Here is a 26,134-nt window from a genome sequence, read left to right on the forward strand (position 1 = left end):
GTCGCGTGTTCTGGTCCTTGCCTCTTTGGGTCGTTCGGGGTTGTTTTTGAATTTTTTTATTACTTCCGAGCTGCTATAAATATGAACTTTTCCTGTTGTTGCTACTTCCATTGCGGCATGTGGTTTTTGCTCATTCGCGCCCGGCATTTACCGATGGTTCGTTGTAGCTCTAATCATGCTGGTTGAGGCCGTCGGGGTTGTCTTCCTGAATCCGGGCAGCCATTATCAACCGTGTGTGCAATGGCGGCCGTTCTGTTCCTACTGAAGATCGTTCCGTGTTAATGGGGGAGACTGCCGTCGGCGATGAATTGTCTGGGGCTCATTCATCGCGACCGGGCCGTCCTGATGCTCGTCGTCCGCCGCGTTCTGCATGTGTTGGTATGTTTAATTAGTTTGTTTACGTATTCGTTAATACAGAGTGTAGGTGGCTGCCTGTCCAACCCGTCGGCGCTTGAAGTTCGCGGCCGTTTAGATCAACCTCCTGTCCGTCGTCATCACCTCGACCCCCTCTCCTGTCCGTCGTCATCGCCTTCGGTCTTGCCTGGACGTTCCATCCCCTGCTTCACCGTCCAGAGGTGTCGCGGAGTCTCAACAAGTGAGGCCGTCGGGTACGCGGTGATGGCATATGCGTGCACACCCGCCAGGCAGAGGCCCTGCGCCGCTGGAGTGGGCCTCACAGATCCGGCGAACTTCGTGGCCGCTACCTTGTACATGGTCTTCACCATGGTCACCAACCCCGGCGATGTCAGTGCCGTCGCTGGCTGCACCATGGCAGACCGCCAACAAGGTCCCCGAAGGGAGGTGCAACCCGTAGCGCGGGCGTCATCATCTCCGTCAGTCCGCCTCATGCGCCCGTAATAAGACAACCTCGACGCCGTGGCCCTCGACTCCGGGGACACTATGGCCCCTTTGTCCTGGCCACGACTGTGACCGGCCCACAATGGCCCTCTTCTTCGGTGCGCATGGAGGGAACTGCGACACTGTAGTCGTCGTTGTTCGTGACTCGTGAGGTGTCCAAAGGTTATAGGTACTATGTGCCCATGCTTATGTTATGCGCCACCTCGCCATCTCAGGGATCTTTGTTTCCATGACGCCGCTGAAGCTGTGATCGCGGATCGGGTCATGTAGCGCCCGTCTGTATGCAACCATCTCGGATGCGGGAACCGTATTGTGCTACCCAGCCATGCCTGTGATCAGTCGCTGCGGCCACGCTGTCATTGTTGCTCGCCGGAGCCGGCGCCGCAGGCTGCGTCACCTCACATGCTCAGTAATCAGTATTCGTGTGTTGCCTCAGCGGTGCTCTCCTGCAGGTTGCTCAGTATTTGTGCCTTCTACCCTACATCTGCCCAGATCGGCGCATCACATGCTAGCCCGGTGGTGAGCGGTGACCACCACGGCCAGGATCAATGCCCAAAATGTCAGATATGCTTGCTCTTGGCAGCCGGTCGCTGCTGGCTTGCTGCACGGCAGCACCGGCATGCAACATAGGCCAGTGTCGTCAGGGTACTAGCTTCGAGGCAGCGTGTTGAACCTGTTATGCAGCATTTCTCCTATGAGTCTATTGTCAGAGACGTTGAACAACACGACAAAGGAGAGGCCGGAGAACAATTTTGGTACGAGATCCACCACATCAAATTTGTTTTGCTATAATTTGGTTCAGTTAGACCCCTAATCACTCTAACCTGTATGTGCCGATCATGAGCAACTTGATAAAGCTATAATTTCGTCTTTGTTAACAATTGCACTTTTAAATTCTAATGTCAGTGGAGTAAATCTAGATATGAATTGCAATCAAGATTAGTCATTGGATGTTCTCTCTTTCTTTGACCTGGATTAAGATTGTGTTATCAAGAAAAGGTAATTAGGTATCTCCCTTGCTCCATAACTTTGCAATCATTCTATGTCAGATGACATAATAAATGTTATTAGACATGCCTTTCAACAATAATTGCATACGACCAAGAGCAGTGTCAAAGAGGCCATAATGAAATAGAGCTTCCCTTCGACGTTTTCTGCGCAAGCTCTCAAATTGAAGGTGCATAGTGTTGCTCCCATCCTTTTCTGTAACTAACACTACCAATACTTGCATGCTTGATATAAACTATAGTCGATGTAGGTGAGTAGCACTTTAGAATCATATTATGGCAAGTTACCAATATCAAGAGCCAAAACAGTGGACTATTTTATCTATTTGGATTTTAACATTATTTATTTATTTTATGAAACATAATGCTTCGACTCAACCTGTTATATCCACCTGTGAACATATCCAATTAATTGAACATTCTTTCTTTTGTTTTTCCTTTTGCGACATGAATGGATTAGTTAGCCCATGAGATTAACTTGGGCGTGATGCATGCATAAATAACAGTTTGTGTCAGCATGCACATTCTCAAGCAGAGTCATACCACTAAACCACTACATGCATATGCAGAGCATATGTGGATTTGCCTTCATGTTTCACAATTTTCTGCAGTTTCCCCTCCATGTAACATGTTCATATGGGAAATGTATGTCATCACTCTGAAATAGCTATGGTCATCATCAATGAGCATAGTTATTATGCCTTTGAAGCTATCAGGAAGAGGAGCTTATTTTCAGCACAAGCACGAGCCTCCACCAAACAATGGCAGTTCAACATGACCCGCCAACAAATAAATGCTGACAAAATTAGTTTACAAGACAGACTAATAAGATCATGGCAAAGGTTGTTGGGGAACGTAGTAATTTCAAAAAAAAATCCTACGCACACGCAAGATCATGGTGATGCATAGCAACGAGAGGGGAGAGTAATGTCCACGTACCCTCGTAGACCGTAAGCGGAAGCGTTATGACAACGCGGTTGATGTAGTCGTATGTCTTCACGATCCGACCGATCCAAGTATCGAACGTACGGCACCTCCGAGTTCAGCACACGTTCAGCTCGATGACGATCCCCGGACTCCGATCCAGCAAAGTGTCGGGGATGAGTTCCGTCAGCACGACAGCGTGGTGACGATGATGATGTTCTACCGGCGCAGGGCTTCGCCTAAACTCTGCGATGATATGACCGAGGTGGAATATGGTGGAGGGGGGCACCGCACACGGCTAAGGAACGATCACGTAGATCAACTTGTGTGTTCTAGGGTGCCCCCTGCCCCCGTATATAAAGGAGCAAGGGGGGGTGCGGCCGGCCCTAGGAGGAGGCGCGCCGGAGGAGTCCTACTCCCACTGGGAGTAGGACTCCCCCCTTTCCCTAGTTGGACTAGGACTTGGGGGAAGGAGGAGAGGGGGGAAAGGAAAGGGGGGGGGGCGCCGCCCCCCTCCTTGTCCTATTCGGACTTGGGGGGGGGGGAGGGGCGTGCGGCTGGCCCTAGGCCTCCTCTCCTCTTCCTCCACTAGGCCCAATAAGGCCCATTAGGTCACCGAGGGGTTCCGGTAACCTCCCGGTACTCCGGTAAAATGCCGATTTCACCGGGAACACTTCCGATGTACAAACATAGGCTTCCAATATATCAATCTTTATGTCTCGACCATTTCGAGACTCCTCGTCATGTCCGTGATCACATCCGGGACTCCGAACAAACTTCGGTACATCAAAACTTATAAACTCATAATAAAACTGTCATCGTAATGTTAAGCGTGCGGACCCTACGGGTTCGAGAACTATGTAGACATGACCTAGAACTGTTTCTGGTCAATAACCAATAGCGGAACCTGGATGCTCATATTGGCTCCTACATATTCTACGAAGATCTTTATCGGTCAAACCGCATAACAACATACGTTGTTCCCTTTGTCATCGGTATGTTACTTGCCCGAGATTCGATCGTCGGTATCCAATACCTAGTTCAATCTCGTTACCGGCAAGTCTCTTTACTCATTACGTAATGCATCATTCCGTAACTAACTCATTAGCTACATTGCTTGTAAGGCTTATAGTGATGTGCATTACCGAGAGGGCCCAGAGATACCTCTCCGACAATCGGAGTGACAAAACCTAATCTCGAAATACGCCAACCCAACATGTACCTTTGGAGACACCTGTAGTACTCCTTTATAATCACCCAGTTACGTTGTGACGTTTGGTAGCACCCAAAGTGTTCCTCCGGTAAACGGGAGTTGCATAATCTCATAGTTATAGGAACATGTATAAGTCATGAAGAAAGCAATAGCAATATACTAAACGATCAAGTGCTAGGCTAACGGAATGGGTCATGTCAATCACATCATTCTCCTAATGATGTGATCCCGTTAATCAAATGACAACACATGTCTATGGTTAGGAAACATAACCATCTTTGATTAATGAGCTAGTCAAGTAGAGGCATACTAGTGACGTTATGTTGGTCTATGTATTCACACATATATTATGTTTTCGTTTAATACAATTCTAGCATGAATAATAAATATTTATCATGATATGAGGAAATAAATAATAACTTTATTATTGCCTCTAGGGCATATTTCCTTCAAAGGCATGGAACAATTTCATACCATTGCACATGTCCTCAACGCTCCCAAACCAAAGATCCAAAGATCTCATCCCCCGGTGCTAAACCAGCACAAGATTATATGCAAGAGTTTGCAAAATCTCTGTCATTTCATCACAGACACCAACTCTACATGAGGCCACACTAGAATTATATAAACCATGAGTGGTTTTAATGTGTTCGATCTTAGTATAAGAGTAGAAATTCTATGGGTCGATTCCAACAAGGTAGTTTAGGTCTAAGACCTCCTAATTGGTGCTTAAGCACCCAAAATCTAAAGTGGCACTAGCCGGATGCCAAGCGGGACCCAGCCTACCAATGTGAGCAGCTCGGTTCGCTTGGATCGTCCCAAGCTCGGTTTGACTTTTTGAGCGGTCGGCCATTGACTGCTGACCGTTCACCCTCAACCATTGACTTTTGAGAGAAAATCAGGGATTAAAAAATCATAAAATTTGAAAAAAGTTCATAGATTTGAAAAGTAATGATTTTTTATGTTAAATTTGAAGAACTACAGGGATTTGAAGAAAAAGTTCAGGAATTTGAAAAAAGTTTGTGGATTTGAAAAACATTCATGAATTGTTTGAGAAAAGTTCACTAATATGAAAAAGTTTGTGGACTTATAAATATGTTCTTGAATTGGAAAAACATTATTGAATTTGACAATTAATCACAAATTTGAAATTGTTCCTGGTTTACAAAAAAATCATGATTTCAAAAATGAATTGCGAGTTTGAAAAAGTTTGTGAATTTTGAAAAAAATACAAACCAGAAAAAAAAACTAGCTGGAATTAACTTCAGATTTGACAATAGTTCTATTTGTTCAACTTCTTTTTTCTTTTCAGTGTAAACTGTAATAAATGAGTATATTTTGATGATGTTATATGGGAAGAGGTATTTTACAACTGAAAATATCAAGACAATTTATTAGCAGTGCATCATTACTGCCTTATTAATACTATACAATTTGATACACATATGATCTACATTGAATCACGACCGAGTGAAAAAAGTGGCAACTCAGCAACATCTCACACAACATCGCAAATTCCATTAGCAACATGGAAAAAAAATTCACGACTACGCATCAACAGGGCGCGGTGTGCCGCCGCGCGGGTATAGCTAGTATATACCAGATCACGCGCTTTTTATTGCTCGCGCAGCAATGTGACACAATTTGCGAGTTCTAGGACCAAATTGAACATCGCCAACGACTAAGATGCAATTATCTCGCTCGCTTCACTGGGCCTGGGAAATAAGCGTATCGGCCTCATCATCTGGTTGGCCCAGGCCCGCTATGTCGTCACCCAGTACCGCAGTGGTGGCGACAGACCAGCAGACTCTAGAAAACGCAGGGTAAAGCGGCCTGGCGATGGCCACAGCGCGACTACTGCTCCGAAGCGCCTCCCTGCTCCCCCTCCGCCGCTCGCCCCTGCACTCGTCCGGCTTCCAGCCCCGAGCCGCCATGGCCTCCGATGCCGCCAGCCAGTTCCAGAAGATCCAGATCCAGCGCGAGGACACGGTCAGAACACATCCTTCCCTCCTCGAACCATCACTTGCTCTGTTATTGCGCGAGAGCGCGCATCGAGGGTTACACGGTAGGGTTTTTTCTTCTAGGTTTCCCCCTTACTTCTTCCACCCATCTAGTATTTTTCATCTTATTTGCACATTCTGAGTGGAATTAGGCCATTTAGAGTTTCTTAGATGTGGGGAAACGTTAGTACGATATGCAATGTCTTGTCTCCAAGTAGGTGCCCAGATTTATGTAGCGAATTGACCCTCTGTATAACCAGACAAATTTTCTGGATGCACTGCTCTCGAATTTCACCTCTTAGACACGGGCTAGCCTTTTTTTCTGTACCAAACCAAGCATGCCCGTAATCTTGGTGCTTTTGCTAAATATATCTTGCATCTTGCTGATAAACTGATGTGATGTTGTACTTCTTCAGACCTTTGATGTCTATGTTGTTGGCAAAGAAAATGCTCCTGGAGTCGTAGTGTTGCAAGAGTGGTGGGGTGTTGACTATGAGGTCAAGAATCATGCCATCCATATTTCCCAAATCGGCGATGGATACAGAGCACTTATTCCAGAGTATGTTGATACCATGTGCTCCTTGCTTTGCACCATTTGTTTTGTTAAAGATAAAGTATTATGGAACGGGTGCTTCTTGGAGTGCCACTACTTCCTCAGAATATTATGGCCCAGTCAAATGCTTTTTGTGTTTACATCTTTTTTATTTATTTATTTTCAGTTTGTACCGTGGGAAGGTTGCTTTGGAGGTAGCTGAGGCACAACATCTGATGGAAGGACTAGACTGGCAGGGTGCAATCAAGGATATTCAGGCTTCAGTTAAATGGCTGAAGGAAAATGGATCGCCCAAGGTAGTTTTTTTTATTTAAGTTTGTTTATGTTTCAAGATTTTCTCTGTAAGATTTCTTACTCGAATTGTGTTGTTTTGGGTAGCATGAAAACCATTATGATTAATAGAAGAGGTAGAGAGTGTGATGTCTTCTGCTTATTTGCCATCTGATCCTACGAATCAGCTAGGACTCGTTACTCTTTTGAAAGGAGAAATATGTTAATTGAGCCTCTTGTAGTAGTAAACTCCAGTGTCTTAAATCAATTGATCAGTAACAAAATATCAGTGAAAATGAAAGTGCTGCTGTCTTTATCCTTTTGGTAGATTTGTTGTGCTACCATGCAGGAAAATCTGACATGTGAGTGTACATTATGTTTGTTGGTTGCACAAGTCTTATTGCACGATTTTGACGGTTAACTACATTACTAAGATATACCTATTAGCTATCTAAGATGTCAGTTTCTGTAAAAAAAATCAGATTATGTCAGATGTGAGTGTATGAGTGGCAATTTTCATCGAAAAAGCATCATAAAATCAATTAATCGGTGAGAACCTTGGCCCTTCGGGCACTTCTTTCACACTTGACAAATTGTTATAAACTTTTATTAGTATGTACTTTGATCTGATCAGTGCTAACATGCCAAGCAGTTGTAAGCTTTGAATTTTCGGGAAGCATCAAAGAATCAATTAGTCGGTTAGAACCCTGGGGCACTTCTGTCACACTTGACATCTTGTTCTAAATTTTTGTTAGCATAGACATTCATCTGATATGAAGGGGAGCCTTGGCGCAGTGGTAAAGCTGCTGCCTTGTGACCATGAGGTCACGGGTTCAAGTCCTGGAAACAGCCTCTTGCAGAAATGTAGGGAAAGGCTGCGTACAATAGACCCAAAGTGGTCGGACCCTTCCCCAGACCCTGCGCAAGCGGGAGCTACATGCACTGGGGCTGCCCCTTTATAGACATTCATCTGATCAGTTCTAACGTGACAAATCAAATGGAGGTAATAGTAACAACAACAACAATAACAACAACAACAAAGCCTTTAGTCTCAAACAAGTTGGGGTAGGCTAGAGGTGAAACCCATAAGATCTCGCAACCAACTCATGGCTCTGGCACATGGATAGCAAGCTTCCACGCACCCCTGTCCATAGCTAGCTCTTTGGTGATACTCCAATCCTTCAGGTCTCTCTTAACGAACTCCTCCCATGTCAAATTCGGTCTACCCCGCCCTCTCTTGACATTCTCCGCACGCTTTAGCCGCCCGCTATGCACTGGAGCTTCTGGAGGCCTGCGCTGAATATGCCCAAACCATCTCCGATGATGTTGGACAAGCTTCTCTTCAATTGGTGCTACCCCAACTCTATCTCGTATATCATCATTCCGGACTTGATCCTTCCTCGTGTGGCCACAGATCCATCTCAACATATGCATCTCCGCCACACCTAACTGTTGAACATGTCGCCTTTTAGTCGGCCAACACTCAGCGCCATACAACATTGCGGGTCGAACCGCCGGCCTGTAGAACTTGCCTTTTAGCTTTTGTGGCACTCTTTTGTCACAGAGAATGCTAGAAGATTGGCGCCACTTCATCCATCCGGCTTGGATTCGATGGTTCACATGTTCATCAATACCCCCATCCTCCTGCAGCATTGACCCCAAATACCGAAAGGTGTCCTTCTGAGGTACCACCTGGCCATCAAGGCTAACCTCCTCCTCCTCACACCTAGTAGTACTGAAACCGCACATCATGTACTCGGTTTTAGTTCTACTAAGCCTAAACCCTTTCAATTCCAAGGTTTGTCTCCATAACTCTAACTTCCTATTTACCCCTGTCCAACTATCGTCAACTAGCACCACATCATCCGGAAAGAGCATGCACCATGGGGTATCTCCTTGTATATCCGTTGTGACCTCATCCATCACCAATGCAAAAAGATAAGGGCTCAAAGCTGACCCCTGATGCAGTCCTATCTTAATCTTAATCGGGAAGTCATCAGTGTCGACATCACTTGTTCGAACACTTGTCACAACATTATCGTACATGTCCTTGATGAGGGTAATGTACTTTGCTGGGACTTTGTGTTTCTCCAAGGCCCACCACATGACATTCCGCGGTATCTTATCATAGGCCTTCTCCAAGTCAATGAACACCATATGCAAGTCCTTCTTTTGCTCCCTATATCTCTCCATAAGTTGTCGTACCAAGAAAATGGCTTCCATGGTCGACCTCCCAGGCATGAAACCAAACTGATTTTTGGTCACGCTTGTCATTCTTCTTAAACGGTGCTCAATGACTCTCTCCCATAGCTTCATTGTATGGCTCATCAGCTTAATTCCACGGTAATTAGTACAACTCTGAACATCCCCCTTGTTCTTGAAGATTGGTACTAATATACTCCGTCTCCATTCTTCTGGCATCTTGTTTGCCCGAAAAATGAGGTTGAAAAGCTTGGTTAGCCATACTATAGCTATGTCCCCGAGACCTTTCCACACCTCAATGGGGATACAATCAGGGCCCATCGCCTTGCCTCCTTTCATCCTTTTTAAAGCCTCCTTGACCTCAGATTCCTGGATTTGCCGCACAAAACGCATGTTGGTCTCATCAAAGGAGTCGTCCAGTTCAATGGTAGAACTCTCATTCTCCCCATTGAACAGCTTGTTGAAGTACTCCCGCCATCTATGCTTAATCTCCTCGTCCTTCACCAAGAGTTGGCCTGCTCCGTCCTTGATGCATTTGACTTGGCCAATATCCCTCATCTTCTTCTCTCTGATCTTGGCCATCTTATAGATGTCCCTTTCGCCTTCCTTCGTGCCTAACCGTTGGTAGAGGTCCTCATATGCCGACCCCTTGCTTCACCAACAACTCGCTTTGCGGCCTTCTTCGCCATCTTGTACTTCTCTATGTTGTCCGCACTCCTATCCAGGTATAGGCATCTGAAGCAATCTTTCTTCTCTTTAATCACCTTCTGGACATCATCATTCCACCACCAGGTATCCTTATCTTCGCTTCTCCTTCCCCTGGACACTCCCGAGGCCACCTTACGAATGCAAGTCGCCATCTTCATCCACACACTGTCCGCATCCCCTCCTTCCTCCCAAGGGCCCTCCTTAATGACCCTCTCCTTGAATGCCTGAGCTACCTCCCCCTTGAGCTTCCACCACTTCGTTCTAGCGACTTTGACACGCTTATCCCGCTGGACACAAATCCGAAAGCGGAAGTCAGCAACCACCAGCTTATGCTGGGGTACAACACTCTCTCTAGGTATCACCTTACAGTCTAGGCACGCACGCCTATCTTCTCTTCTCGAGAGGATGAAATCAATCTGGCTAGAGTGTTGGCCACTACTAAAAGTCACCAGATGTGATTCTCTCTTTCTAAATAGGGTGTTAGCTACAATCATGTTGTAGGCAGCAAAGCTTAAGCCATCTTCTCCTTCTTGATTCCTGATGCCATAGCCAAAGCCCCCATGCGCCCCTTCAAAACCTGTGTTAGATGTACCCACGTGTCCATTGAGGTCTCCTCCTATGAAGAGCTTCTCACCAATCGGTACACTCCTAACCATGTCTTCCAGGCCTTCCCAGAACTCCCTCTTGGTGTTCTCATTGTGGCCTACTTGTGGGGCATACGCGCTGATAACATTGAGAACCAAGTCCTCAACTACCAGCTTGACCAGGATAATCCGGTCCCCACGTCTCTTGACGTCTACCACTCCATACTTGAGGCTCTTGTTGATCAAGATGCCTACGCCATTTCTGTTTGCAGCCGTCCCCTTGTACCACAGCTTGAAGCCGGTATCCTCCACCTCCTTTGCCTTCTGTCCTCTCCATTTGGTTTCTTAGACGCAAAGGATATCAACACCTCTCCTCACCGCTGCATCAACTAGCTCCCGAAGCTTCCCTGTCAGAGACCCTACGTTCCAGCTACCTAAGCGAATCCTCCTAGGCTCGGCTAGCTTCCTTACCCTTCGCACTCGTCGAGTCAAATGCGAAGACCCTTGCTCATTTTCCACTACATCCGGGTGCTGATGTAGCGCGCCACTAAGGATGCGACGACCCGATCCTCGCTCACTTGCCACCGTATCCGGATCAAGATACGGCGCGCCACCTTGGGGTGACGGCCCGACCCTTGCCCATTTTCCACCACACCCGGGTTCCGATGTAGCGCGTCGCTGAGGGGAACAGATCCTCTAACATCACGAAGGGATGTCACAAAGCTACAGTGCCGGATCCTCTAACATCCGGATCCTCTAACATCACGAACGGATCCTCTAACATCCGGATCAAGACAATGTACGCAGTTACTGTTCATAGAAAATAAAATCTAAAATTAATTTTATTGCACCATAATTTTGTTTGTATGTCATTTTTGTAAATGTATACAGTAGATTTGTAATTTGTAAATTAATTCAAGTCATTTTAGGCTTAATCATATGGATGTGAAGAAGGGATGTCAGGGTACTGTAGCTTTCCTAACATCCCTTCGTGATGTTAGAGGATCTTGTTCCGTCACTGAGAGGGTTACGCCCCAACGAAAATCTTTTGGGTTTCATCTCCATAAGAGTGGCTGAGTTTTTACGTTGGCTCGCCAAGCCTATCACAACCCTCCTCCTTTACCCGGGCTTGGGACCGGCTAAATGGAGGTAATAGTAAGAGTTGAATTTTTTAAACCTAGCCCGTAATTGCTGTGTTGACTAAAATGGCAAAATCGTGGTATTACACATTAGTCAAATGTTTGATAGGCTGAAAGTCTCTTTCATGGATTATAGATTTCTTCGACCATGCTACTACCTCTGTTCTGAAATATTTGAAGTTCTAGGTTTGTCCCAAGTCAAACTAATTTAGCGTTGTAGATGTGGTATATATTTCAGTAGATCTGGTCAAACTTAAAGATGTTTGACTTAGGACAAACCTAGAACTTCCAATATTTTCGAGCGAAGGGACTATTTAATTTGTGCTAATGTGTACATTATGAAGCGTTGAACTGTCTAGTTTATAAATTTGGTCTGTGTGTGCCAATAAACTCTGGCAAAGTAACTATAGTATGAATGTAGGACAATAAATATATATGTGTACCATATATATTCTGTCGTTATTTTGTTATGGACAATGCTATAGCAACACATATATGTCCTTTTTATGTTCTGTTAAAAACAACAAATATTGTAATGATTAGCCCTACTTTCTTTTCCACTGTGTTAGGTTGGTGTTACTGGTTATTGCATGGGAGGTGCTTTGGCGATCGCAAGTGGAGTTTTGGTCCCAGAGGTTGATGCTGTTGTTGCTTTCTACGGGACGCCATCTTCGGAGCTTGCTGATGCTTCCAAGGCTCAGGCTCCAATCCAGGCTCATTTTGGGGAGCTTGACAGTTTTGTTGGGTTTGCGGATGTTACCGTAAGACCTTTCTTTACCTTCCCATTTCTCTTCATTGCTACTTTCCATAGGTTCATGTTGCTTTTTTGGTCTCGTTTGTTGTGAAACAGTATCCAGGTCTATTTGTTTTCTGTACGATATCATAAACTGGAAAACAGGCTTTTAATTCCTTCCATGTGTCAAATGGCGAATCAGTTTACTTTTTGGTAATTATTTTATCCATTGTGTTGCATACACGTCGGTGTAACTATAATTCAAAAGATGTGTAAAATTACCTATGGTCCTGCTGTCTCACTATCTATTGATATGTGATATGTGACAGGCCGGCAAATGGGTTTGTAGCAGCTGATTTAACCTTTATGTGCATATACTTATTATCATTGGATAACTATAGTACTTAATTTTAAAGTAGAAATACATGACATTGCTATGTGTGTGATGTTTCAGGCGGCCAAATCATTGGAGGAGAAGCTCAAGGCTTCTGGAGTGGCACATGAAGTCCACATATACTCTGGATGCTCCCATGCCTTCATGAACGCATCGCCTGAGGCCCTCAAGAGGAGGAAGGGCATGGGTTTGACTGATGAGAATCAGGGGGCCATTGACCTGGCATGGTCCCGCTTCTCCACTTGGATGGGTCGTTTCCTGGGGTCTGCATGAGCCATTACCATATCCATATGGTCTCTGAATGATGTATATGGAGTCTGTCGGCTCAGAAGAATAAAATGTTTGGGTGCAATATGTAGCCAGTGCCCAATCTAGACAAGCAGTGTGTTTTGTGTTAGTACTACTATATGTTCCAACTCGTCATGGTTTTGCCAGAACATCTCGGGGTACTTGATTGGAGGGGAAATGAAACACTTACGACGCTGTCATACGAGTTTGTTTTGTGTTTTAATAGGCTTCAGCCGAGTGCTTTCTGGATTTTAAATCTTGAGGCAAGGGCAAGTGCATGGGTATCGATTTCTGCAAGTTGCTGATTTGATTCATGGACCTTAATGTTACTATTGCGAACTTCTCCACGCGGGTGTCGCCAAATGCATTTGCACATCTTATGGTAAATACCACCACACTTGTAATTTCTCTCTCGCCCTACTCACTACAACACGGGAACCGGATCCTCTAACATCCTCAAGGGAGGTCACGTAAGCTACAGTAACCGTGACATCCTTTCTTCGCATCCATATGGTTAAGCCTAAAATAATTATAATTAATTTGCAAATTATAAATCTACTGCATTTACAGAAATTACATACACGACACCCCCTAGTTGGCAGTACTTGGTAGACAGTGGCAATGCCGGAATCAGAGCGGACAGACCCGTGCAATCGCTGTCGCCCATTGCGGCCTTAATTGTGTTGAGAAGGTGAGCTATGCTAGGATGGGAATCGCCAAAGATTACCCTGGCGTATGACATGTTTGTATGGTAAACCAAGCTGGAAGAATAAGCAACGCTTGCATGACCTTGACAATCCCTTCCAGTAGGCGCACAACAGGAAATGAACCATGCTGCTACCCAGATCGACACATACGACATACGCATGAAAAAACATTTTGAGAACCAGCAGAAGATGATAAACCCATACATCAAGCATCTGCACAACAAAGTACTAGTACAACCTGGAGCATCTGGCTAATGCCATCTGACACATGACGTTTACCAAAAGATGCAACCGTTTTAGATAGTTCTGATGGCCACACAAAAGATCAACCTAATTTAGCTAGACACATCGAGCTACTTTCCCATGTCGATGTGCATGTCAGGCGCAGGACACGTGCCTTCAAGCGCTGCTGGCGGGCTTCAGGAAAACGTCGGTGAGGACGGTCTTGGACTGCAGCGACGCCTTGAGGATCTCCAGACCCTGCAAAATTTAGAGGAAATGCAACATGGTTAACAAAGACATATCGAACGGAAGAGAGAGAAACGTGTATGCTACTGATGATTCATAAATCAAAATCACCTGGTCATAGCCGAGCTGCACGGTCTTCTCCTGGAGCGCGCTGAGGTCCCTGACTGCGAATGTGTTGAGCAGGGTGATGCTGGAGATGGAGGACATGGGCGTCACGGTGAGGTCGTCCATCACCGTGTACGTCACGATGCCCTGCACGAACCCCTTCCCACTGACGCTGGCCGCCACCTTGCTTCCGGACCCGGCCGACGGCACGACCGTGAAGGGCGTGGTCATCTGGTTGTTACATGATGGACACGAAGTTGCGTAGCTCTCCGTCATGTAAGTCCGGCAGGTGTTGCATCTAGCCTGCTCGCTGCTGCTGCTGCCATATCCGCCGCTGTAGCAGATGCACTGCAGGCTGCATCGGTAGAACGTCTTCGCTTGTGGGGATGGCGGCGCCGGCAAGCCTAGGAGGGAGCTTTTGCTACTTACCGCCGGCGAGAGGACAGAGGGGTGGAGCAGCGCGTCCTTGGCGGCGCCGGGCTGGACGTAGGTGCCGTCGAGCTTCTCTACGCTGCCGTAGAGGCTGCCGACGCAGCTGACCATGGCCTCCTTCCCGAGCAGCTTGACGGCGGTGCCGACGGGCAGCGCGAGGAGGGAGAAGAGGAAGTCCACCACGTCCTTGCTCGCCTCCGCGAACAGCACGCGCCGGGCCTTGGTGTCGATGAGGAGCTTCATGCTCAGCGCGGTGGTCGTGGCGGTCGCCATCCTGGAGCTGTGCGGGCGGCGACGGTTTCCCGCTCTTCCCTCACTTGTCACTTGTGTGGTGGCGAGGACCGAGGAGATGAACACGCTTGAGTGCTTGACAGACACTGAGAGTGCTGTGGAGTACTCGTATTTAAAAGGGGAAGAATAGCAAGAGCCGGCCCTCAGATTGGGTTGAGGTGACGGGACGGGACGGGAGAGGGGGAGAGAGAGAGCGCGCGCATGGGCATGGCGTGTGCGCAGAGCAAAACGATCTGTGTTGGCAGGTGACTGTGACCGCCGTGACAAAACAACGGGGATTGAGATTGTCAGATGGGATAAACGAGTTTGATAGGCACTACTACCTCCCTCCTGGTTTGTTGTCTGATTTATGCCAAAGTTTGATAAAAAAATTAACTAATAAAATGTTAATACAGGTTAATAAAATTATACCGTTGCATTCGTATTTGAGCATAGTTTGCAATGGTATAATTTTTTACGACCTGCATGAACATTTTATGAGTTAAATTTATAGCGAAAATTTGGCACATAATATAATGAGGACCAATAAACCAGGACGAAAGTCGTACTGCATAATACTCCCTCCGTTCCAAAATATAGCGCGCCCACGCTTTTCGAGGTTCAACTTTGACCATAAATTTAACCCACGAGACCGACTGCGGCGGGATCAAAAATTATATAATTAAAAACTTTTTTTGAATACGAATTCATTGGTATAATTTTTTCGCCTGCCGCAGTCGGTCTTGTTGATTAAATTAATGGTCAAAGTTGAAGCACGGAAACCGAGGACGCGCTATATTTTGGAACGGAGGGAGTATGTTTTTTTTAAATCAAATTCTATAAACTTTGACCAATTTTTAGAGATATCTATTTATATTATGATATCAAGCATATAAAGTATGAAAGTTCTAATGATGTCAGTTCTGCATTCAAGATTTATATTTTTTTACCATAAATTTGGTCAAAGTTTATGATTCTTGACTTTTTAAAAAATCTATATGCTATGATACGAGTGAGTTTTTTTTGTAATTGGTCATATTTTTTCTTGAAAAAACAACCCAATATATTAATTAATTAAAATATTTTTACAATCATTCATTACAGCAGACGCCACACAAGACGAAAAACTATTAAGCAAATATAATCTGTTTTATTGTGAAAACTAAACTTATCAATCTCATGAGGCTTCACATTGGCTTGCTTGACGCTCTCCAGCAGTTTTGAGATGTTGAGCGCTTCACTTTTAGACCTGTCAAGATTTTCATTTGCAAGAAAAGACACAGCAAACGCGCAGTCAGTCTCCATGATAATGGGTGAATGAAGCATCACACCGATACATAGACCAGCGAGGCATGCCTTAAGCGCTGCTTCATCGACGTTGGTACAACACCGGTATAATCCCATGACGATAAAATGACGTTCCCCGCAGAGTTCCTAGCCACAATTTCACACTGGCATCCTTCAAACTCTTCACATAACTAGCATCGACATTAATTTAATAGAATCATCTGGAGGGGCGCCACCCCACATTTGCAATAGAGACCTCGAGTGTCACCCACAACTCTTCAATTGCCCCTTTTCCTTTTATAGAAACCACCTCATTCATGACGCGACATGAGGAGAATGATGTCCACAAGTTAACCACAAAGTTAGCGGATCCAAAGATGATTTTTTCCATCCCAAAAGTTACATCATTCCTTAAATGCCAAGCTCTTAGAACAAGAACAACATTTGCTCTCGCAGAGGGGACGTGAGTTGATCCAACAAAACTAGCGGCCAATTTGGCTCAATGAACGTGAAAACCTTTTCTCCCCGAATGTCCCACACATTCCTCAAGGCCACTCGTCGCGCCCTAGCCTCGCCGCCTCTCTCGTCTGACTGCTACCCATGGGGAACCACATTGTCTCTGCCTCCAACGACATTCTGACAAGCCCTCGCCGACGATGTTGTGTCCGGGTGTGGTTTCCCCTTCTCTAGCTCGTCGACTATCTAATCGGAGTGGTGATCAATATGAAACAGGCCTCCGCCTAAACAGATGAACCCTCTTCGCTTCCACCACTCGCGTCACCACGGCCAACCGCGTCGTGTCCATCTCGGCCTGGGCGTCACCTTGCTCGGACGCGTGAAATCGGTAAAACATGCAAAATGTTCCATGCAACTAATTAATAGCAAGCTTGAATTGTTAAATGAGGTTAATTAGAGCATCTCTTGCAAATCCTATAAAACATGGTACCGCAAATTTCGTTTATGGGATCTTGTAAAACGAATTTGCGTTACCGCGGGAGGCACGACAGAACAAGTCCGGTATACGATGTTGCATAATTTAAACTTAAACTTTGTGCCACGATAGTTCACGGAGTTCATCATACATTCAAACACACGAACTTGAAAACATAGTAGATAACCTAATCCTAGTCTAGGTCTTAAGGTAGAACTCGATCGCGGATGGAGCTCGTACCCCTCCTTGGCCGCCTCGAGCCATGTGGCGGCACTGTCTTTTCCGGCCGCGACCGCCTCCTTCGCCTTGTGTACCTCGATCTCCGCCTCACGAAGACCCTTGGTGGTGAGCCAAAGCGCCTCCCCTATCTCGTCAAACTTGCTCCATTTCTTCCAAGCGCTGCTACGGGAGAGGGCGTCACGCTCTCTGGCATGCTTCGAGCACCATGGCTCGACCTGGGGAGAGTAAATTGCAGAAAACCACCACTTTGAAGGCAAGGGTTGCGAAAACCACTACAATACATTTTTTTTGCAGAAAACACCGTGTCTTCCATAATCTTTTTGCAGAAAGCACTGATCGGCGGATCGGGGTCAGTTAAGCTTGTTTATGACAGGCGGGGCCTGTTTTTTGCGCACGTGGCACCGTCGGCTGTCCCGACAGCCGTTAGACGGCGTTTGACGGTGCCGTATGCCTCCATCCCCCATCTGTTCATTTCTCCCCCTCTTCTCCTGCCGCCGCTCTCTCCCCTCCTCGCGTCTGCCTTCTTTCCCACTCTCATGCCGCTCTCCCCCCTTCTCTCTTCACGTAGGCAGATGGCTACTCCGGTGAAAGCAGGCGGTGTTGGCGGCGGCGGTCCTCCCGGTAGTGGCGCAGGCGATGCGGATCCCAACCCAGGCGGTGAGCTCTGCGGGAGCTCGAACCCTAGCAAGGCGACGCGAGATGCGGAGGTGGAGTATTCGGTGGAATACGCGGTGGCTAGATCTTTCACCGCGGCGGTGAAGGCGAATCCCAATGGAAGCCACCACATCGCCTCATCCTTCGGCGGTGTATAGTGAGATCCCCTTCCCTTATCCATTCTCCTGTGAACTTATTTGACCCGTTTCTAGGGCTAGGGTTAGTGTGTAGTGATATCCCCTTCCCCATCTCCATTGCCTATTGTTGGCCCTATGATTGTTATTGCGATGATTTCTTTCTGAAATTAACTCATTATGTATAAATTAGTTGTTATGTGTGTCTTACTTAGTTGAAATAAGCTATGGTTTATAAGCAGTAGATCTTAATGAACCATGCTAGGGTTATTGCAGTTTTTTGCTTTGTACTACATTGGTTATTTAAGCAACCCAAAGTTGTGTATTGATGTTGTCCTGCTTTTTCATAAGTGTTATAATTGAACACTTATACACCACTATGTTTCTTTATAAATTTGTAGTCTGGATGATGAGGTTTGGGAATTGAGGATGCATTTTCATGACAGAGATAATCTTGAGAGAACTATGATGTTGTCAGACATCACATTTTACAATCTAGTTTCACTGATAGAGACTGAAGGATATGGGGTGAGGGATTACATGTACTATGTGAAGGATCCTGGCCTAGGGATAAAAGGAATGCAAGAAATAGAGGATGATGGCATGCTGGAGGAAATTCTAGACCACATAGTACAGCAGAAGCAGAAGATTTTCAATGTGACAGTTGTTAGGGCCAGTTCCCCCAAACCTGCACATATAAATTGCAGTGCTAATGTTATTGAGAAACAGATCCCTCTGCAGGAAATTGGAGAGCCCCAACTGTATTAGGTAGATGAAGAAGGAGTGTTGTTCAATGCACATCCTAGTTCAGTTTCAAACACAGCAGCAGTAGTACCAGTAGAAGAACCAAGACCAATACAGTTTCAAACACAACAGAGCACAAACAATTCAGAGGAGCAACTACAAATAGAAAAGTCATGGAGGAGAGAAGGAGAAAGGAAATTGCAATGTTTAGGAAGAATGAGAAAGAAAAAGAGAAGGCCACTCCTTTGAAAAGGAAAGCTGCAGTTATGGACAATGAAGAGGATAGTGATGACGATAATTTGTCAGAATATGGGGATATCCTTGCTAGGCTTGAGGAAATGAAAAAAACAGAGGGATGATCCATTACTACATTTTGAAGGGGACACAGATGTTGAGGATATGTGGTCTACAGATGAGGAGGAGGAACTGTATGATCCATCAGGTGAAGAAGAGGATGATGATGATCAAGAGGAGGAATTGGAGGAATTGGAGGAAGTGGAGGAAGTGGTGCAAGGGGAGCAACACAATGAAGAGGAGCAAGAGAGTGGTCAACATATTGAGAAGAAGAATAAGGCCAAGAGAGAGAGAGAAAAGGGCCAACTAGCAGATCACATGGAAGTGTAGAGCAAATTTTTGAGGATGACTGGATACCATCAGATGATGAGGACAAAAATCCATTAGACCTGGGTTTGGAAGATGATGATGGTGCTGAGGCAATGGCTTATGTGTTGCACAATGGTAGAAAGAGCAGAGCAAAGAAGTTGAAGCCAAGGTTATGGTATGATGAGGACAGAGCTGACCCACAAGACCAATTTGTGAAGCATCTTTGCTTCATTGATGTGTACCAGTTCAGAATTGCACTCCAAACCCTGCACATATCACAGAATAGGAACTATGAGTACCACAGAAACTGTAGTGATAGGGTTATAGCACAGTGCATAGATGAGCAATGCCCTTTTTATATAGCAGCTTCTCAGATTGCAAATGAGAAGACAATTACCATTAGAAAGGTGTATTTGGTGCACACATGCCCTTCTGTGTCAGAGAGCACCAAAGTAACTGCCAAGTGGGTTGCAAAACATTGTGAGGAGGCAGTGAGGAATGACCCTAACACAACAATAACAACAATAATTAACACTGCAAAGAGCAAGTATGGAGTGGATATTTCAACCCACATGGCCTACAGGGCTAGGAAGGCAGCAAAGAATGTTGTTTTAGGAGATCAAAAGGTCCAATACACCAGGATTAGGGATTATTTATAGGCTGTCCTAGACACAAATCCAGGTTCTAGATGTAGTGTGACAACAAAACATATTAGGGAGCATCCTAGCAAGAACCCTAGGTTTCATGGACTATTCATCTGCCTGAATGGATGCAAAGAAGGGTTCCTCAATGGCTGCAGACCATTCATAGGTAACTGCCTTGTATTGTTGTTTATGCCACTTGTATGTTCTTTCAAGTACTAATCATTTGTGCTAAACTTGTAGGTTTGGATGGATGCTTCATAAAGTTGAGTACTGGTCAACAAATCCTAGCTGCTACTGGAAGAGATGGGAACAACAACATTTTTCCCATTGCTTTTGGAATTGTAGACAAGGAGGACACTAATTCCTGGACCTGGTTTCTATACCAGCTGAGGGAGGCAATAGGTGGGCAATCTGGCAAGTTTGGACAGTACACAATCATTTCAGATAGGCAAAAGGTAATATATTTAGTTGTAGTTACTTTCATGCAGATGCTATGACTTTCATGTAGTTATAGTTACTTTCATGCCGTTGTAGTTACTTTCATGCAGTTGTAGTTACTTAGTTGTACTTGTTTCATACAGGGTCTTTTGAAAGCCATAAATAGAGTCTTCCCCAATTACCCACAAAGGTTTTGCCTTAGGCATATCTACTAGAACTTTCAAATTGCTGGGTTTAGAGGGCCAGAATTAAAAAAATACATGAATGCAGCAAGTTACTCATATACTGAACATGGTTTTCAAGTTGCAATGGATGAGTTAAAGACAGAGTGTGAAGCAGCTTGGGTGTGGCTTAGCAAAATACCCAAACACACTTGGGCCAGACATGCCATAGATATGAACTGCAAGACAGACTTAGTTGTTAACAATCTAAGTGAGGTTTTCAATAGGTGGATCCTAGATGTTAGGGCTAAGCCAATAAGGACCACGGTTGATGGAATTAGGACAAAGTTGATGGTCAAGTTCAATGCAAATAGAACAAAAACTGATACTGTCAAATGGGAGATTTGTCCTACATATGCAGAGAAACTAGAAGAAGCAAAGAAGTGGTCTAGAACTGCCAATCCTTGATGGCTGGACCACATCTTTACCAAGTGACAAGTGAAGAGAAAACATATGCTGTTAACCTGCAGAAATACACTTGTGGGTGTAGGAAGTGGGATATGACAGCACTGCCTTGCAATCATGCTGTCTGTGCCATACACAAAGCTAAGCTACAACTAGAGGACTTTGTTCATGATTTTTTCAAAAAACCAATGTACAAGGCTGCATACAGTCCCATAATCTATCCAGTTGTAAGGGCTTATTTATCCCATAGTGGTTTTGGTGATTGATGACAATGCTTTTGCGGACTAATCGTGTGCGTTAAGTTCTTTCAGAGAATCATCCATTGGCACGAGACGATTTCCTCCCCTCGGTGTTTTTATTCAAGACGGTGTAGCTCCTGCATTTCGTTGTTGGTGGACTAGTTTCATAGGAGTCACCATACTATTAAGAGGGGATCCGTTTTGGTAAGACTAGGGTGGAATCAACACGTACACATCCTTATCACACCCGTCGTCTTCCTTTCGCATCTTTGGAGCTGCACCTCACTTCCGTACCTGCTTCGCCCTGTGCCAGCGGTAATACCATGGTCTACAGCGGTAGTACCGCCGAAGCCCACCCAACGATAGTACCGCTCCACGAAGCGGTAGTACCGCTCTAAGCGGTAGTACCGCTCCGCAGAGCAGTAGTACCACTCGCGGACTTCGGCCGTAGTACCGCGTAGTACCGCGCCTACTGCCGCCTCGATTCGAGACGGTGTTTTCTCGTGTCGGGTTTTGCGGCACTAGCCGCGGCAGTAGAAGCGGTAGTACCGCTCTGAGCGGTAGTACCGCTCTACTCCCGCGGTAGTACCGCTCTGGGTCCAGTGGCCTGACTTTCTCTTCAGCGCGGTAGTACCGCTGGATAGGGAGCGGTAGTACCGCCCGCAGCGGTAGTACTGCCCTTCCCTAGCGGTAGTACCACTCTGTGCGGGGCTGCTCAGTGGGGTAACGGTTGGATGTGTCCCCCCACTATATAAAGGGGTCTTCTTCTTCTTAGTTGACCCACCTCTTTCCCCCAAAGCTCCATTGTTGCTCAAAGCTCCATTTTCGCCCGATCTCTCTCCCTAGCCAATCAAACTTGTTGATTTGCTCGGGATTGGTTGAGAAGGCCCAGATCTACACTTCCACCAAGAGAAATTTGATTCCCCCCACTTATCCCTTGCGGATCTTGTTACTCTTGGGTGTTGAGCACCCTAGACGGTTGAGGTCACCTCGAAGCCATACTCCATTGTGGTGAAGCTTCGTGGTGTTGTTGTTGTTGTTGGGAGCCTCCGGTTGTTGTGGAGTTTGCCCCAACCTTGCTTGTAAGGGTTCGGTCGCCGCCTTCAAGGGCACCAATAGTGGAATCACGGCATCTCGCATTGTGTGAGGGCGTGAGGAGAACACGGTGGCCCTAGTGGCTTCTTGGGGAGCATTGTGCCTCCACACCGCTCTAACGGAGACGTACTTCCCTTTAAAAGGAAGGAACTTCGGTAACACATCCTCGTCTCCACTGGCTCCACTCTTGGTTATCTCGTGCCTTTACTTTTGCAAGTCTATTTGTTTTACCTCCTTTGCTTGCTTGTGTGCTAGTTGTCATTGCATCATATAGGTTGCTCACTTAGTTGCACATCTAGACAACCTATTTTGTTGCAAAGTTTAATTTGATAAAGAAAAGCTTAAAAATTGTTAGTTGCCTATTCACCCCCCCTCTAGTCAACCATATCGATCCTTTCAATTGGTATCAGAGCCTCGTCTCTTTATTAAGGACTTTGCCATCCGAAGAGTATGGTTGACACCAACGATGGTGCGGAGGAACACTCCGGTGTGAATCCCATCTCGTCTTCGGCCAAAGGGGGAACCTCGGTCTCACGTGAGGAATTCAATGTGGCTTTAGACACATTGAAAACCTCCATGACGGCCGAGGTTAAAAGCATGTTTACTGAATTTCTAGAGGGACTTAAACTATCTACCTCACCTATGAAAGTGGGTGATCCCACTAACAAGGTGACGGATGCTAACTCCGATAAGGGGGAAGCTAACATTGAAAAGAGTCCTTCTACTAGTGGTAGAAATGGCACCGGCATCTTTGCCCATGTGGAACCTCCTGTCTATAGAGGACCAATTCCCTCCACTCATTTAAATCATGCCGGTCCTCCTCCTAAATATGTAAAAAATGAAGACTTTGATTCTTGGGTTTATCGCTTCAAGTGACATTTAAAACATGTGAACACTAACCTTTGGAGAATCATTGAAGAAGGTTTCTATCCTCACGACCCAAGCAACTTCACCCCTCGAGAAGAAGTGGACAATCAATTCAATGAGAGTGCTCTCTTCATCATCCAAGATGCTATCCTTCCCGAAGATCTTCCTCATCTTCGACCTCATGGCATGGCTAGAGAAGCATGGAAGTGTGTCGAGCGTATGTACAGAGGAAGTGCTAGCATTCAACGCTCCAACTATGAAGTGGTGCAAGATGAAGCCGATGAGTTTGCAATGAAAGAGGATGAAGAACCTCGTGAGCTCTTTCGAAGAGTGACCAAACTTGCGGTCGCACTCCGAGATCATGGGAGTAAGGAAACGGACAACAACTGGATCAAGCGCAAGTTCCTTAAGGCCATGATGCCCTACAATAAGGCCATGTCCTCAGTCATATGCCAAAGACCGGACTTCCACTCCATGACCTCTAATGAAGTGTTGGATGAGTTTCTTGCAATGAACATCTTGGATAAGACCGCCGACAATGCGGTGCTCCGTTCCCAAAGGGCCAAGAAGCCCAACCTTGCTCTGAAGGCCAAGATTATTGTGGAAGAAGAGGAAGAAGTGGAAGATGAGGAAAGCAACCCCGAAGACACCAAATTTGATTATCATGAGCACATGGCCCTTGCTTCGAGACAATTTTGGAACAAGAAGAGTTCAAGACCCAACTTCAACAAGAACAACTCCAGTGGCATCAAGGGGAAGCAACGAGTTAGAACTTGCTTCAACTGTGGCAATGTGAGCCATTTCGTTGTGGATTGTCCTTACGAGAAGCGGGAAGACAATGGTGGCAAGTTCATCCGAAAAGACAAAGCCAAGTCCTTCCCCAACAAGAACAACTTCGCCAAAAGGACTCCCACTCGTGGATTGGTGGTTCAAGAAGAATACCAAGAGGATGACGATGATGATGAAAATGAAGAAGCAATGGCCATGGCATCAGTTGCCATTGCCACTACTCCCCGGCTGTCTCTCTTTGATTCACCCAACGAAAACATCACCGCCAAATGCCTCATGGCTAAAGCTTCAAACAAGGTAACCCCCAACATTAAAACCACCATCATTCCTAATCCCTCCGTGAAGGATTGCATTGATGAACATTGTGGGTCTAATGAAGAAGTGAATGAGTTTGAGTCGTTTATAAGTAAGCTCAAGGGCAAGTCTAAGAAGCACTTTGTTGCTCTCTTGGAACAACTTGGTGAGGCCAATGACATGATCGAGGCTCATGAAGAAACCATCTCTAAGATGGAAGGTCATAGTCGTGATTATGCCGATGAGATATCGGATCTCTCTAATGCTCTTGAGGAAGAGCGTGAGCATCGTTTGGCTCTTGAGGAGTCACACAACGATGGTCACGCTAAACTAAAGAAGGATCTTGATCATGCTCTTATTGTGTCTCATGTTCTAGCTTCCGAGAAGGCTAAACTTGGGGTTGATCATGTTAGACTCACGGAGGAGTTTGATGTACTTGACAAGGCCCACAAAGTCTTGAAAAGTGATCATGCCACCCTCAAGGAGTCTCATGCTCAACTCCAAGTTAAGCTAACTAAGGAAAAGGCCACATTTCCTCACATGGTCTTAATTGATAATGCAAATGCTACTAACCCATGTTGTGAGCATGTGCATCTTGTGGAGGAAAATGCCAAGTTGAAGGAACAACTCGAGAAAGGCCTTGTGTCATGCATACAAGGTGAGAAGAACCTAAATGACCTTTTGAGCAATCAAAAGGAAGTTGTGGGAAAGGAGGGAGTTGGGTTCGCGCCCAAGTCCAAGAACAAGAAGAAGAACAAGGAGAAGAAGAGCAAGACCAATCGACCTCCTCCGCTCACGCAAACTTTTGTGAAGGAGGGAGAAGGTACTCCTAAGGAGAAGAAGAACAATGGGAAGAGCGGTGAAGCCAAAGAGCGCATCGCCATCTCTCCCAACAAAGACGGCGACTTTAACCCGTCATATGTGTTGTGCCGTGCTAGTGATGGACATGTTTATGCTCGATTTGTTGGTTCTTCTTATGAGTACATTGAATGGTCTATTTGGGTTCCCAAGACCCTTGTTACTAACATCAAAGGACCCATTACTAAATGGGTACCTAAAACCAAGCATTGATCTCGTGTAGGTGTTTGCTTCCGGTGGGGGATCATGGTTGCTCGATAGTGGAGTAACAAATCATATGACCGGAAGCAAGGACTTGGTGGTGGACGTGCAAGAGATTCCATCTATGCCCACCAATGTCGAGTGGGGTGATGCATCACATTCTAAGGTATTGGGTCTCGGCAAGGTTGTCATTTCTCATGATTTAACGATCGAGAAAGTCATGCTTGTCGAGTCCCTTGCATACAATTTACTTTCCGTTCATCAACTTGCACTCATGGGTTTTGCTACGTTCTTTGATATTGATACTGTGGCCCTCTTGTGGAGCAAGACTCTTAAAGTAGCCTTTGTTGGGCATGTCGAGAACGGTCTCTATGTGATTAACTTCTCGGAGCGACCCACTAAGACCGCGACATGCCTAATGGCTAAAGTTGACGTGGGATGGCTTTGGCATCGCCGTTTAGCCCACGTCAATATGAGATCTTTGCAAAGTCTTCTCAAGGGGGACCATGTTCATGGACTAACAAATGTTAGTTTTGCCAAAGATCGTGCTTGTAGTGCTTGTATCGAAGGAAAGCTTCATGAAAAGGCTCACCCTCCTTCAACCATCATCTACTCGAAGAGACCCTTGGAGCTCC

At 45.8% G+C, this 26,134-nt stretch overlaps 2 protein-coding genes across 2 annotated transcripts; one reads left to right on the forward strand and one right to left on the reverse strand.

The window, feature by feature from the left end:
• The first annotated feature begins 5,775 nt into the window (after positions 1–5,775).
• On the forward strand, positions 5,776–13,096 carry LOC123068825 (protein usf). The gene is made up of 5 exons (XM_044491503.1): positions 5,776–5,991; positions 6,419–6,561; positions 6,722–6,851; positions 12,028–12,219; positions 12,646–13,096. The coding sequence occupies exons 1-5, from the start codon at positions 5,842–5,844 to the stop codon at positions 12,856–12,858; spliced, it is 828 nt and encodes a 275-aa protein (XP_044347438.1). The 5' UTR covers positions 5,776–5,841; the 3' UTR covers positions 12,859–13,096.
• A 674-nt stretch (positions 13,097–13,770) lies between these two features.
• Positions 13,771–15,132, reverse strand: LOC123064929 (uncharacterized). Its single transcript, XM_044488321.1, has 2 exons — positions 14,160–15,132; positions 13,771–14,060 (listed from the first exon to the last, which is right to left on the reverse strand). The coding sequence occupies exons 1-2, from the start codon at positions 14,856–14,858 to the stop codon at positions 13,980–13,982; spliced, it is 780 nt and encodes a 259-aa protein (XP_044344256.1). The 5' UTR covers positions 14,859–15,132; the 3' UTR covers positions 13,771–13,979.
• Positions 15,133–26,134: the final 11,002 nt, after the last annotated feature.

This window comes from Triticum aestivum, chromosome 3B (assembly GCF_018294505.1).
Source record: "Triticum aestivum cultivar Chinese Spring chromosome 3B, IWGSC CS RefSeq v2.1, whole genome shotgun sequence".
Classification (NCBI taxonomy): domain Eukaryota; kingdom Viridiplantae; phylum Streptophyta; class Magnoliopsida; order Poales; family Poaceae; genus Triticum; species Triticum aestivum.

What these genes read in the sequence shown, in the direction of transcription:
- LOC123068825 (XM_044491503.1), top strand. Translation starts at nt 5,842, where the DNA reads ATGGCCACAGCGCGACTACTGCTCCGAAGCGCCTCCCTGCTCCCCCTC. An exon ending in TACAGAGCACTTATTCCAGA is followed by an intron (nt 6,562 to 6,721) that starts GTATGTTGATAC and finishes ATTTATTTTCAG; the next exon opens with TTTGTACCGTGGGAAGGTTG. An exon ending in TTGGGTTTGCGGATGTTACC is followed by an intron (nt 12,220 to 12,645) that starts GTAAGACCTTTC and finishes GTGATGTTTCAG; the next exon opens with GCGGCCAAATCATTGGAGGA.
- LOC123064929 (XM_044488321.1), bottom strand. Translation starts at nt 14,858, where the DNA reads ATGGCGACCGCCACGACCACCGCGCTGAGCATGAAGCTCCTCATCGAC. An exon ending in TGCAGCTCGGCTATGACCAG is followed by an intron (nt 14,061 to 14,159) that starts GTGATTTTGATT and finishes TAAATTTTGCAG; the next exon opens with GGTCTGGAGATCCTCAAGGC.